Raw genomic sequence first — 14091 nt, forward strand, 5'->3', positions numbered from 1 at the left:
TGATTGACCTGAAAAATAACAACACTTTGTCAGGACCATAAGTCGATCATTTCTACCAACTTTCAGTTCAATCGCCCCAGCAGAACTTGACTTTTAGTTTGAAATAGGTATTTTCAAAATGGCGGCCGTGGCGGCCATATTGGATTTCTGATTGACCTGAAAAATAACAACACTTTGTCAGGACCATGAGTCGATCATTCCTACAAAGTTTCAGTTCAATCGGCCTAGCAGAACTTGACTTTAAGTTTGAAATAGATTTTCAAACTGGTGGCCATGGTGGCCATATTGGATTTCTGATTGATCCGAAAAATAACAACACTTTGTCAGGACCATGAGTCGATCATTCCTACAAACTTTCAGTTCAATCGGCCCAGCAGAACTTGTCTTTAAGTTTGAAATAGGTAGTTTCAAAATGGCGGCCGTGGCGGCCATATTGGATTTCTGATCGACCTGAAAAATAACAACACTATGTCAGGACCATGAGTCGATCATTCCTACCAACTTTCAGTTCAATCGGCCCAGCAGAACGTGACTTTAAGTTTGAAATGTAAAATGTTAACGGACGACGGACGACGGACGACGACGGACGAAAACGGATAGCAATAGAAAATGCCATACAGTACAGATTTATCGAACCTTTTAATGTTGAACCATTTTGTTTTCAATCTTAATTAATGCAATCATATTTCAAAGACCCACTTTCCTTTCAACTTAGCAATTCCGTTATGTCTCCCTCGATGTATCGCCTAACTTCATTTAAATGTCAAAAAATCGCTGTACACATAAAGACAGTATAACGAGGTTTTACTGGGTGATCATCAATTAAAGCACTAACGCATTTAAAGAAAGTATTTTGTTTCAATAAAATAATTAAATCAGCTCATATGAAATGACCATCCCAAATCTGCTTGTGTATGCCAAGCAAGTATGTTGTTTGGAGAGTAGGAGCGTCCCTTGAACTCTTAATTAGCTGCTGTACAAAGACAAGACAATGAAAATAAAATATTTATAAAACATTAATAATTTTCAAATATGTGTTTCAATATGTTTAATACAATAATTTAATACTAACGAAATGCCTGTAGATAGTTATAAGTTTAATAAAAACCTCGTTAAGCTGCCATCATCTGTCCAAAGAAATGTCGACGTTATAAAGGGGATTTTGTGATGAATTGAGGAAAATGTATAAAGGAATTCTAAGAAAACAAGAAAAATGGAATATGTTGGAGGTAAACGAGGTGGCACATGAAACGAGGGGCATTATATCGAGGTTATACTGTATATAAACGAGGGGCATTATATCCAGGTTTTACTGTATATACGTTTGTTTCAAATATGATCATAGGTAAAACATACTAGATCTAGTATATTAAATTCAAAATGTTCAATTATGTACAATTCAAATAGATTGTAGCTAAGTACTTTTACAGTAGTTTAATATTTACCTTATAGATTTATCTGGTTACACAGGTTTATGTAATTATAAGTTTAAATAATCTACAGACTGGCTTTATGCTTAGAAACATTAAAAACATCAACATATTAACTCTCATTGTCACTAAATTGGGTATTGGATCGCACTCTACCTAAAAATGCGTTGTTCAATAAACGATTAAAGCATTTAATGGCACACGCGCCCATTTGCTAAATAGACAATAACAATTAAAACAATAATTAACGTCGGTAGAATTCCGTTAAAATCACGGGAATAATTAATTATTGATGATGCAGTTCAGGCTTGTCATTCTCGTTTGTCCATTTAATTGGGGGGTAATCATTGCATTTGAGAACATGAAAATTCCATTAATTACAATTTATAATTACTCTCTGCCTGATAAACTGTATTTATTATACAGGTAAACGTGAAATCCTATTCCTACATTATTAGACTACAACTACGACAATCAACATGTGTTTAGTTTTTTGAATAGACTAAATTGTTGCAAAAAGTATGTTCTCGCCCACAAGTCTTATATATGTATACGATGTTACAAACACCGAATAAACTTCGAACAACTACTATAATTCTTCCAATGTATTGTTGATTAAGTCTCAGATTTTAAGTTATATAGAGATAAATCTAACTGACAACAAATATGTAGACCATTGAAATTCAGTGAATGTTGTAAATAGTTGTGCAAGGCGAGTATGCTTTATGAAAAAATCACGTGAACATGTCTTTCTAACAATTGATAACATGTCAATCCTTTTTTTTCTCAATTTCAATTAAATATCAGCTCAGAGGCAATTGGAATCCTACAACTTTAAGTGTTTTTAGAATAACAGAGTTTAACTCATTCACCCCTGAAATATCATAATGAACTATTCCAACCTTTGAATTGGAAGAGTTCAAATGTGTCTTCAGTGGGTGAATGAGTTAATCTACGCCGACACAACATACATAAACATTGAAGATGAATGTAACAAACGCACATGTAATTGCACCTACATAAAAGCCATTTTGGTCTCTGTGGAGTATAACATATATATAGAATCTAGTAATTGATACAGTATGCTAAAAGCACCATACAGCTGTATCGTTTTTCTAAGACTGATCGGCGATGCTAGGGGCAAAAATACGTTGAAATCCGAATAGGCTTAAACTACTATCGAAACAGAAGGGGAGGTGCCTAAAACACCTTATATAATTATACGAGTTTAAAAAAATAAAGACTACTGATAAATTTCACATTCATGAACATGTTACAACAATTCAAGTTCAATATGACGATATAAGTTTGTTTCTGAATTATTATAAATTCATCACCCGACATTGTTTATTTTCCACAGATGTATGTGAATATAAGGATGTGGGCGTGGTGGACACCGTCATCCCCGACTCGAACATCGACATCTGGTTCCCGATATCTGGAAGTAGCCACGTGTCTACAATCAACCATGGCGGGGTGTTGATTGATGCCTACAAGAGACCGTTCCCGAGTCCGCGTATAATGGCACACCCGAGCACGGGCTCCTTTACCTATGTATCTCACGTGACTATAAAAACCACAGCATCAAATATCAAGATCGAAGTTGTAGATTGCGGAGGTACTTTTGAAAACCGGACACTTACGAGGGTATCTCAAACAGGAAGTTTCAATTATTTCAATGCAACTAACTTGGTTGCAGGTGAAACTTTTACTTGTCTAGATCTCGTAGTTATTGAGATCGACACCGCCTCTGTGACATCATACGAGGCATACATCTTTCAATTCTACATCATGGGATGTACCTCTACAACGTACTCAACAAGCAAAGGTAAGCATTTTTGTATTCAACCTCCAGTCCAACTAAGGATTATTGTATAACTCGCACAGTTTTGTCAAAAGTATAAGTAAATTAGCAACAACAACAAAAAAAATAATGTTAAATTCTTCATTTAAAAGCAATAATTGTAAAATGATATCAGTTCTTTTACAATTTCTCTGAATGGTGGCCAACAAAAGCGGTCAACAGGCTTAATGCAAAATACCAAGAGTAAGACAAAAAAGTCAGCAGTATTTCTTGGAAAGGGGAACTGTCTAATCAAAGAACAGGATTTAGTGCAACAATAACAAGGGGCATCGTCAATTGGTACTTCAGTGACCCCTCAACGGTTTCTTATTGTGACGTCACAGTAAAGTATACCGACATTTATTGGCGGAATAATGGTTGTTCACGGAAACCTATGCATTGATAAAAATAACCGTAATAGACAGAATAATATGGGTTTCTTAATTAATGAGTAGTAGTTATATTACACGAGAAGGTGAACATTTTGATATATTTTCACAAATGCATAAAGTATTCAACCCACGTGCACTTGTTGACGAGTTTGTTGTACACTTAATAAAATATGCTGGATTCTACCAACATTTTAGAAGAAATGATAATTTCAAGTCGAAATCGATTTTGATAAACCAAAATATGTATAAAATAAATAATAAGATAAATGCAGATATGCATGAGCTTTACGGTTTCCCTTACTCTACTAGATGATTTACAGTGAAGATAATGATACATGTTTAATCCAGTTTGTTCGGCCGTGACGGAATTGACCGGATTCACACCCGGGTTTCCCTACGACACAATTGTGATACACAGCTCAAGTACAGACCTCAGCCCAACACCGGTCAAGCCATGTGAAGGAAGCCTCTTTCTCATACGGGCGGCTTTTGCTGAACCAATGATTATAACTGTCATTCTTCTCAACGATGACAGGAGGGGGTCACTCGCCGTCAACTACATACGGATCGTCGGAGCCGTGGACGCCATCAATCTGCAATACATCCCTAGTTTTAGTAATGGTTCGGTTATCACGTTGCCATCTGACAATATCACAATTTATGGTGATGAACTTGAAGCAGACATCAGCCCAATCGATATGTACGCAGTGAGAATAGTTGATCTTACTAAAGGAACTTTCCACAACATAACAGACGTTGTAATAAGAGCTTGTGTACTGACAGGTAAGGTTCATAACATGTATCATGTCCGTGTTATATAAAAGCCCAGTGCTAAATTTCAAAAATCTTATCCCGAGGGTTGAGATTTGTCTGTCTGCATTTCATTGGAATGATTGATTATTTTTCTCCCTTACTGGTGCACACCATGCACAGCGACATCATCAAGAGCGCATGAAATGTGCGACAAAATTGATGACGCTACCTTTGTTACACTGCATAAAGTGATGACGCGATGGTACCGTTTTCAGAATAGCGCGTTATACGAGTTTAACTTTAATCTTGCTAAAACGAAAATACGCCTGTGAAGTGTGGGAACGTAATTAATCGACTTAAATTGAGTTTATATCAGTTTAGGTTAATGTGTCTTTCATTACACTTGCGTTTATGTTTGAACAAAAACTTACATGTTTTGGTATCCATCTTGGGATTTTCGGCAATTTTTGTTTGAGAAGTAAAAGTTGTCTTTACTCACCAAGAAACGCCATCTTCAAACAAATAAAATAAAAAAGGATTATAATATCGCAATAAGGAAAACATAATTGAATTTAACAAATATGTATATATGATCAGAAACGTCTTTTAATAAATATTCATATTCTTTTTCTGTATGTTTACAGCCGAAATTCTTGCTGGAATTTATGTAAATGACTCAAGGCTTTGTGAAACAACCTCAACAACATCGACCACAAGTACAACTATGACCTCCACGACCTCCATGACCTCCATGACCTCCACGACCTCAACAGTCACCACTCCAGGTCTTACCACCACCACTGCTATCACCACTCCGGCCTCTACCACTGCTCTGGAATGTTGTGCCTGCACTCCTGTGAGGCCTACCATATCAGTTCAGCAAGCCGAGGAAAGGGCCGAGCAACTGGCAAGGGAGCTGCAGGTTGACGTATCGACCTTGTCGTCTACTATCAGGAAAAAGACATCCGCAAAAGACGAACGGCCTTCCGCGAAGATGGTAGGCTCCATTGGCATCATCATGTTGTCGCTGACTCTGGGACTTGTGGTCGTACTGGATGCCGACTATATCTATAAAGTCGTCAAAATGATCCAGAAATGGCGACGTATTCAACGCAAGCTTAAACTAGCAAAGGAAAAGTCTGCTTCTGCTTCAGTAGAGCCTGAAGGACATGGAAAAATTGAGAATGATACAAATCAAACATAGTGCGAACCGACAATTTTTATATGTAGACAGTATAGGAACACATTCATCCGTGTTAATGGAAGTAAAATGTTATAAGAATAAGTGTATAACGAACGATAGAGGATATCATGTGATAAATCAGTTCAAGTGAACTACAGAGATGTAATATATTATGGAAGGGCATGGTACTAGAGGTGTAAAATACTTAAAGTATGATATTTCACATTTGTACCAAATATATTCTTTCCAGTTTTTTAATGATATACTTAATAGGTATACTAGAGAAATGTAGTATAATATGGAAATGTTATGTACTACAGAAGTGAAATGTAATACAGAGTGATGTACTACAGAAGTGTAATATAATACAGAAGTGTGATATACTACAGAAGTGTAAAATAATACAGAAGTTAATGTACTAAAGAGGTGTAATATAATACAGAAGTGTGATGTATTACAGAAGTTTGATGTACTACAGAAGTGTAAAATAATACAGAAGTGTGATGTACTACAGAAGTGTAAAAAAAAACACAGGAGTGTAATTTACTACAGAAGTGTAATGTAATACAGAAGTGTAATATAATACAGAAGTGTAATGTAATATAAAAGTGTAATATAAAACAGAAGTGTTGTGTACTACAGAAGTGTAATGAACTACAGAAGTGTATTGTACTACAGAAGTTTAAAATAATATAGAAGTGTAATGTAATACAGAAGTGTAATATAATACAGGAGTGAAATGTAATACAGAAGTTTAAAATAATACAGAAGTGTAATGTAATACAGAAGTGTAATATAATACAGAAGTGTAATGTACTACAGAATTGTAATATAATACAGAAGTGTGATATACTACAGAAGTGTAAAATCGTACAAAAGAGTGAAATGTACTACAAAAGTGTAATATAATACAGAAGTGTATTGTACTACAGAAGTTAAAAATAATACAGAAGTGTAATATAATTCAGAAGTGTATTGTACTACACTACAGAAGTGTAAAATAATACAGAAGTGTAATATATTACAGAAGTGTAATGCAATATAAAAGTGTAATATAAAACAGAAGTTAATGTACTACAGAGGTGTAATATAATACAGAAGTGTGATACACTACAGAAGTGTAAAATAATACAGAAGTGTTATGTACTACAGAAGTGAAATGAACTACAGAAGTGTATTGTACTACACTACAGAAGTGTAAAATAATACAGAAGTGTAAAATAATACAAAAGTGTAGTGTAATACAGAAGTGTAATGTTCCAGAAATGGCGACGTATTCAACGCAAGCTTAAACTAGCAAAGGAAAAGTCTGCTTCTGCTTCAGTAGAGCCTGAAGGACATGGAAAAATAGAGAATGATACAAATCAAACATAGTGCGAACCGACAATTTGTATTATGAAGACAGTATAGGAACACATTCATCCGTGTTAATGGAAGTAAAATGTTATGAGAATAAGTGTATAACGAACGATAGAGGATATCATGTGATAAATCAGTTCAAGTGAACTACAGAGATGTAATATATTATGGAAGGGCATGGTACTAGAGGTGTAAAATACTTAAAGTATAATATTTCCCATTTGTACCAAATATATTCTTTCCAGTTTTTTAATGATATACTAAATAGGTATACTAGAGAAATGTAGTATAATACGGAAATGTTATGTACTACAGAAGTGAAATGAACTACAGAAGTGTATTGTACTACAGAAGTTTAAAATAATACAGAAGTGTAATGTAATACAGAAGTGTACTATAATACAGGAGTGAAATGTAATACAGAAGTGTAATATAATACAGAAGTGTAATGTACTACAGAAGTGTAATGTACTACAAAAGTGTAATATAATACAGAAGTGTAATATACTACAGATGGTAACATAATACAAAAGTGTAATAAATTTCAAAAGTGTTATGTACTGCAGACGTGTGATGTACTACAGAAGTGTAATATAATACAGAAGTGTGATATACTACAGAAGTGTAAAATAATACAGAAGTTAATGTACTAAAGAGGTGTAATATAATACAGAAGTGTGATGTACTACAGAAGTTTGATGTACTACAGAAGTGTAAAATAATACAGAAGTGTTATGTACTACAGAAGTGTAAAAAAACTACAGGAGTGTAATGTACTACAGAAGTGTAATATAATACAGAAGTGTAATGTAATATAAAAGTGTAATATAAAACAGAAGTGTTGTGTACTACAGAAGTGTAATGAACTACAGAAGTGTATTGTACTACAGAAGTTAAAAATAATACAGAAGTGTAATGTAATACAGAAGTGTAATATAATACAGGAGTGAAATGTAATACAGAAGTGTAATAAAATACAGAAGTGTAATGTACTACAAAAGTGTAATGTACTACAGAAGTGTAATGTACTACAAAAGTGTAATGTACTACAGAAGTGTAATATAATACAGAAGTGTAATGTAATATAAAAGTGTAATATAAAACAGAAGTGTTGTGTACTACAGAAGTGTAATGAACTACAGAAGTGTATTGTACTACAGAAGTTAAAAATAATACAGAAGTGTAATGTAATACAGAAGTGTAATATAATACAGGAGTGAAATGTAATACAGAAGTGTAATAAAATACAGAAGTGTAATGTACTACAAAAGTGTAATGTTCTACAGAAGTGTAATGTACTACAAAAGTGTAATGTACTACAGAAGTGTAATATAATACAGAAGTGTAATGTACTAAAGAGGTGTAATATACTACAGAAGTGTAATGTACTACAAAAGTGTAATGTACTACAGAATTGTAATATAATACAGAAGTATTGTGTACTACAGAAGTGTATTGTACTACAGAAGTGTAATGTACTACAGAAGTGTAATAAAAAACAGAAGTGTAATGTACTAACGAATTGTAATATAATACAGAAGTGTAATAAAATACAGAAGTGTAATGTACTACAAAAGTGTATTGTACTACAGAAGTGCAATGTACTACAGAAGTGTAATGTACTACAGAATTGTAATATAATACAGAAGTGTAAAATAATACAGAAATGCAATGTACTACAGAATTGTAATATAATATAGAAGTGTAATATAATACAGGAGTGAAATGTACTACAAAAGTGTAATGTACTACAGAAATGTAACATAAAACAGAAGTATTGTGTACTACAGAAGTGAATTGTACTACAGAAGTGTAAAATAATACAGAAGTATTGTGTACTACAGAAGTGTATTGTACTACAGAAGTGTAATGTACTACAGAAGTGTATTGTACTACAGAAGTGTATTGTACTACAGAAGTGTAGTATAATACAGAAGTGTAATGTACTACAGAAGTGTATTGTTCTACAGAAGTGTAATATAATACAGAAGTGTATTGTACTACAGAAGTGTAATAAAATACAGAAATGTAGTATAATACAGAAGTGTATTGTTCTACAGAAGTGTAATATAATGCAGAAGTGTAATGTACTTCAGAAGTGTATTGTACTACAGAAGTGTAGTATTATACAGAAGTGTAATGTACTACAGAAGTGTATTGTACTACAGAAGTGTAATGTACTACAGAAGTGTATTGTACTACAGAAGTGTATTGTACTACAGAAGTGTAATGTACTACAGAAGTGTATTGTACTACAGAAGTGTAGTATAATACAGAAGTGTAATGTACTACAGAAGTGTATTGTTCTACAGAAGTGTTATGTACTACAGAAGTTAAAAATAATACAGAAGTGTAATGTAATACAGAAGTGTAGTATAATACAGAAGTGTATTGTTCTACAGAAGTGTAATATAATGCAGAAGTGTAATGTACTTCAGAAGTGTATTGTACTACAGAAGTGTAGTATTATACAGAAGTGTAATGTACTACAGAAGTGTATTGTACTACAGAAGTGTATTGTACTACAGAAGTGTAGTATAATACAGAAGTGTAATGTACTACAGAAGTGTAGTATAATACAGAGGTGTATTGTTCTACAGAAGTGTAATATAATACAGAAGTGTAATGTACTACAGAAGTGTAAAATCATACAAAAGAGTGAAATGTACTACAGAAGTGTATTGTACTACAGAAATGCAATGTACTACAGAAGTGTGATTTACTACAGAAATGTAATATAATACAGAAGTTTAATTTACTACATAACTTAAATTTTCCAATGAATGTAATATAATATGTGATTTACTACAGATGTGGTTTAATACACACGCGTAATGTATTTATAATACAAAAGTGTACATATGGAAGTTGTTTAGAATCATACCATGATATGTGATAACTTAACGATTTTGACTGTTATATATATATCATCATAATTTATTGTATTTATAATATATACACTTTGTTTTTAACCGTCACATCATCTAAATGATAACCACAACATTTCAGCATTGCACCCAATTTTAGAAGCACTACTGTTTCCCATTTTCCATTCGTTTTCGTAAATGTAGGGCATTTTTTGCTCAAAATCGTTTGATTTTGCTTGATCCATTTAATAATTCACAACTTCGTATCATCCTCGTTCCTTGTTAGACGTGACTACACACTATATGAGGTTAGTTTGTGTTTTAACAGCCCATCGACAACTTCTCTCTATCAGACAACTCACATTTCTGAAATGTCGAGTCCAAGGGCAGTTAGATGTTCAGCCATTATGTACAGCGATGATATACAAAAATGTAGTTTGATTATATATTTAGCTTGTTATTGATAATATTTCGCTTTTATATGTAATTTGGAAATAAAATAAAAAAATGTTTTTTTTTAAACGTCTCAACTATTTTTTTACATGACCGACGCCATGGATAGAATTCCATAACAGTGTTGGTGTAAAGAGACGGTCACGGTGCGTTGGAATTCCCATAAGTGTTTGACAACGAAACGTTTAACTTCTATCCGTAGTTGTGCTTTACACGGTCCTAGAATTAACTGAAGCCAAAACGGGCATCGTTTCTGTAGCCTTCTTGTCGGCATTTTTCTGGGAAATTCTATTTGTTAGAACGTTAGAAGTTACCAACTGTGTTGGTTAAAGTGATGTTCATGAGATTCAGAGATTTTTTATTATCACTCAGGCACACTATTCCGTCTTTGCGTATTGCAGAGTTATCTTCTCATGGGATCTGGTATTGATTGTTACGTCATTGGTTTGTGCGAGAAAATTACGTCGTTCTCGCAAAAATTGATGACGTTACTCTCACAAACAAGTGACGTAACAATCAATACCTGCTCCCAAGAGAAGATAACTCTGCAATACGCAAAGACGGAATTGTGCGCAACAAGAGGTCATCATAAAGTACAATATAACAATGATATGGTTGACCGTAAAGCACTCATCTTACTATGCTAGCGTACAATAATATAGTGGAAACTATTACACTCCTCATACAATGATAAACACAATATTACACTGTACTAGCATACCTTATTATAATAGACAGTATAACGCACTGATCATACAATGACACTTATCATACACTGTGATATACATTATTACACTCATTTTACAATACTATTACGATGGTATAATACATAGAATTACATTCACACATACCGTGCGTTCACACTGTGGTATAGCAGGCACTGTTGCATCCATCTTACAGTACAATCCTACAATAATATTATTACAGTATTACGCATATATTACTCGCACTCCATGATACATATATTATAGATAGTATACCATGGGACGTACGATATCCCCAAAGGTGATTGTAAAAGATAATGCTTTGTGATCATAGAAGTGTGTTTGGGAAAGATGTGTTTGTGGAGCGTCAAACATCCTGTACAGGTTTCTATTTTAGATCGTTATAGACATCCATTAAATTGACATGCTTTCAAAACTGCCAACTGAAATGTGCACCGTCGCTGCAGCTTAGCAGTTGGTGAGTTTCTGTGGAAAATGTTTCGTCCCTAACAGACCTTCAAGGAGCATTAGAAATCCTCAATAGCATAATATTCAGCGACTTTCATGAAGCGTTGGAAATTCCTTCACGTTTGTTAAAGTGGATTTCGTGGAGGATCAGGAATTTCCCAACAGTGATACCTGTGGAATAAAACAGGCTCCCACAGGTGACTGTGAAAGAGACGCTTGGGGAGCGCTAGAAGTTCACAGCAGTTTTTGTGTAAGAAACGTTCGTATAACGTTTGAAATCCCGAAGAATGACTGTCAAATATACCTTCTAAGAGCTCTAGAAACCACTAACAGTATTTGTTAAAGAGGTGTACGTGGAATAAAAGACGCACTTGACCGTCATTGTGAGTATGGCGTTTTAGAAGCGTTAAAAGTCCTTTACATATTGGTGATGAAATCAGCGGTGATATTGCATCGACCTATCTCCATTAAATTTAAGGGATATGATATATATCCCTTCCTTCCAATGTTTGTAAGTTAGATGTCCATGGAAAATACAAAACTTGATGACATGGAGATGCAAAGTGTGTTAGAAATTCCCAACATTAATGTTAAGAAATCCTCGATAGTGTTCGTGAAACAGAAGATTTCCGTGAAATTTAATAAGTCTCTAACCGTCGTTTTGCCAGTGACGCTTGTTGGTAAGGCATAACGTCCTTTTAACGTTTATGATATAGATGGCTATATTTAGAATGTCATTTCCACGGCGTTTACGAAAAGTCCAACGGAACGTGCATTGTCGCTGCAGCGACGTAAGCGATTTCCTGAGAAAACGCTAGTAAAAACGTTAGTGCAAAATGTAACGTCTCGTCAATTAACTCCTTTTATATATAATACTCTTGCATTCTGTCAAGTTTACGTTTTCTTTACGTTTCGCAACACAATGCTGTATTTCTTAATCTATTCAGTAAAACTGAATGGTCGTCACACATTTTCCTTCAATTTTTAAGAAGAAAAAAAAGAAGCTTAAACAAGTTTTGCGGCATCTTAAATGAGAAAACGTACTTAAACACAACTCTTAATTAAAACAATAGCTAAGCATTGAATGATTTTACCTGTTTGTGCATTGAATTATTTGAATTTGAGCAAAGCCAAAGATATAGGAATTATGTTGATTTCAAGTCAAAATTGAAGGCGATGCATCCGGAATCTCCCTCCTAAATAGGAAGGCTAGGCAAGTCTGGTGATGTCAAACACACTTACAAGGCTTGTAACTAGATCAGCACCCCACACAAAAACAATCCCCATGGACCGTGCATATACCAAGGGTATTTTAGTTTATAGATTTGTTTTAAAATACAAATTCAATTTTAATCAGTGTTTGGCTTTATTTAACGAAATGACTAACTTGAGCAAAACTGTTGTTTCTGTTGAAACTTAATTAAGAAAATGAAAGGAACAGCAGGCAACACTAAAACGATACAGACAAAACTGTTTTCAAGAATTTCATTGTGATTCAATTATTTCATGCCAAAGCCTGTTTGAGAAATTTGACTCGAAGCCACAATGTAACGATACTTTGAGTTTTTATATTAATCAGATGAAAACATTTTTAACCAAGAACAGCTGATAATATTCGACACAAGGGTGACTGCAGAATATTTTCATCCTTTCCAGTAAACAAGACATGTTACTTCAATACTTTTTATTATGACATATTAATCTATACTAACATGTGTATTCCTTAACATATGATAACAACATCTCCAAAAAGTAAACATATATAACGACATCTCCAAAAGTAAACATATATAACAACATCTAAGTAAACAGCCAAGGGTTATGTCAGTTCTCAGCCTGGATATCGTACATGATCACTCATTGTAAGAACAAAGGGACAAATAACATACTGTCAAAGTGATTTTTTGCGATATGGAAATGTTCGCGTTTTCGCATAGAGCACAAAAATAGCTTCACACGAAAACTTACTTATAGATAATAGACAAATAGGATGTATAGATTTCTGAACCATTGCAATGAAATTTTCTTGCCGTGTGGAAATGTTCGCGATTTCGCATAGAGCACAAAAATAGCTTCACGCGAAAACTTCCTTATAGATTATAGACAAATAGGATGTATAGATTCCAGAATCGTTGGCAAAGCAAAAAATATACACAGTGCAATTACAGTAGTTTAAAGAGTCATAACACGAACATTTCCACACGCGAAAATTTCCTCTTTTTCAGTATGTACGTAAACTGGACCAATTTATGCATGGGACGAAATGATCTATGACACATGTGGAAGCACTGGAACATGATAGCAAAATGGAATTCAAATGAATGCAGAAAATTCAGTGAATTTGTTATGATAAAATGACGACATGATGAAATAAATTTCTGATTCAAATATTGTTACTGAAACTTCAGCTTTGTAAAAACTCAAAAACTTATTCCAGAAAGCAATTATTATATAAAACATAATGTTATTGAAATTGTTTGCCATTTAATACCTCGGTGCTGTTGTTCAGACAGTATTTCCTGTCTTAAAAAGCTGCACTACTATGAATGAACATTGCATAATTATAGCCATTACCATCCTGAAACTACAATACACTACAAAACTACGGGTAGCTAAGATATGGCCGCAATCATTATGAC

The 14091-nt window shown here is 33.9% G+C and overlaps 1 protein-coding gene across 1 annotated transcript; it reads left to right on the forward strand.

Moving 5' to 3' along the window:
• The first annotated feature begins 2347 nt into the window (after nt 1-2347).
• LOC110448558 lies at nt 2348-7275 on the forward strand. Its single transcript, XM_021494852.1, has 4 exons — nt 2348-3258; nt 4014-4448; nt 5063-5513; nt 6867-7275. The coding sequence occupies exons 1-4, from the start codon at nt 2952-2954 to the stop codon at nt 6973-6975; spliced, it is 1302 nt and encodes a 433-aa protein (XP_021350527.1). The 5' UTR covers nt 2348-2951; the 3' UTR covers nt 6976-7275.
• The last annotated feature ends 6816 nt before the right edge of the window (nt 7276-14091 follow it).

The sequence above is a fragment of the Mizuhopecten yessoensis genome, unplaced genomic scaffold (genome assembly GCF_002113885.1).
Source record: "Mizuhopecten yessoensis strain PY_sf001 unplaced genomic scaffold, ASM211388v2 scaffold4121, whole genome shotgun sequence".
Lineage (NCBI taxonomy): Eukaryota > Metazoa > Mollusca > Bivalvia > Pectinida > Pectinidae > Mizuhopecten > Mizuhopecten yessoensis.

What these genes read in the sequence shown, in the direction of transcription:
- LOC110448558 (XM_021494852.1), top strand. Translation starts at nt 2,952, where the DNA reads ATGGCACACCCGAGCACGGGCTCCTTTACCTATGTATCTCACGTGACT. An exon ending in AACGTACTCAACAAGCAAAG is followed by an intron (nt 3,259 to 4,013) that starts GTAAGCATTTTT and finishes TGTTTAATCCAG; the next exon opens with TTTGTTCGGCCGTGACGGAA. An exon ending in AAGAGCTTGTGTACTGACAG is followed by an intron (nt 4,449 to 5,062) that starts GTAAGGTTCATA and finishes GTATGTTTACAG; the next exon opens with CCGAAATTCTTGCTGGAATT.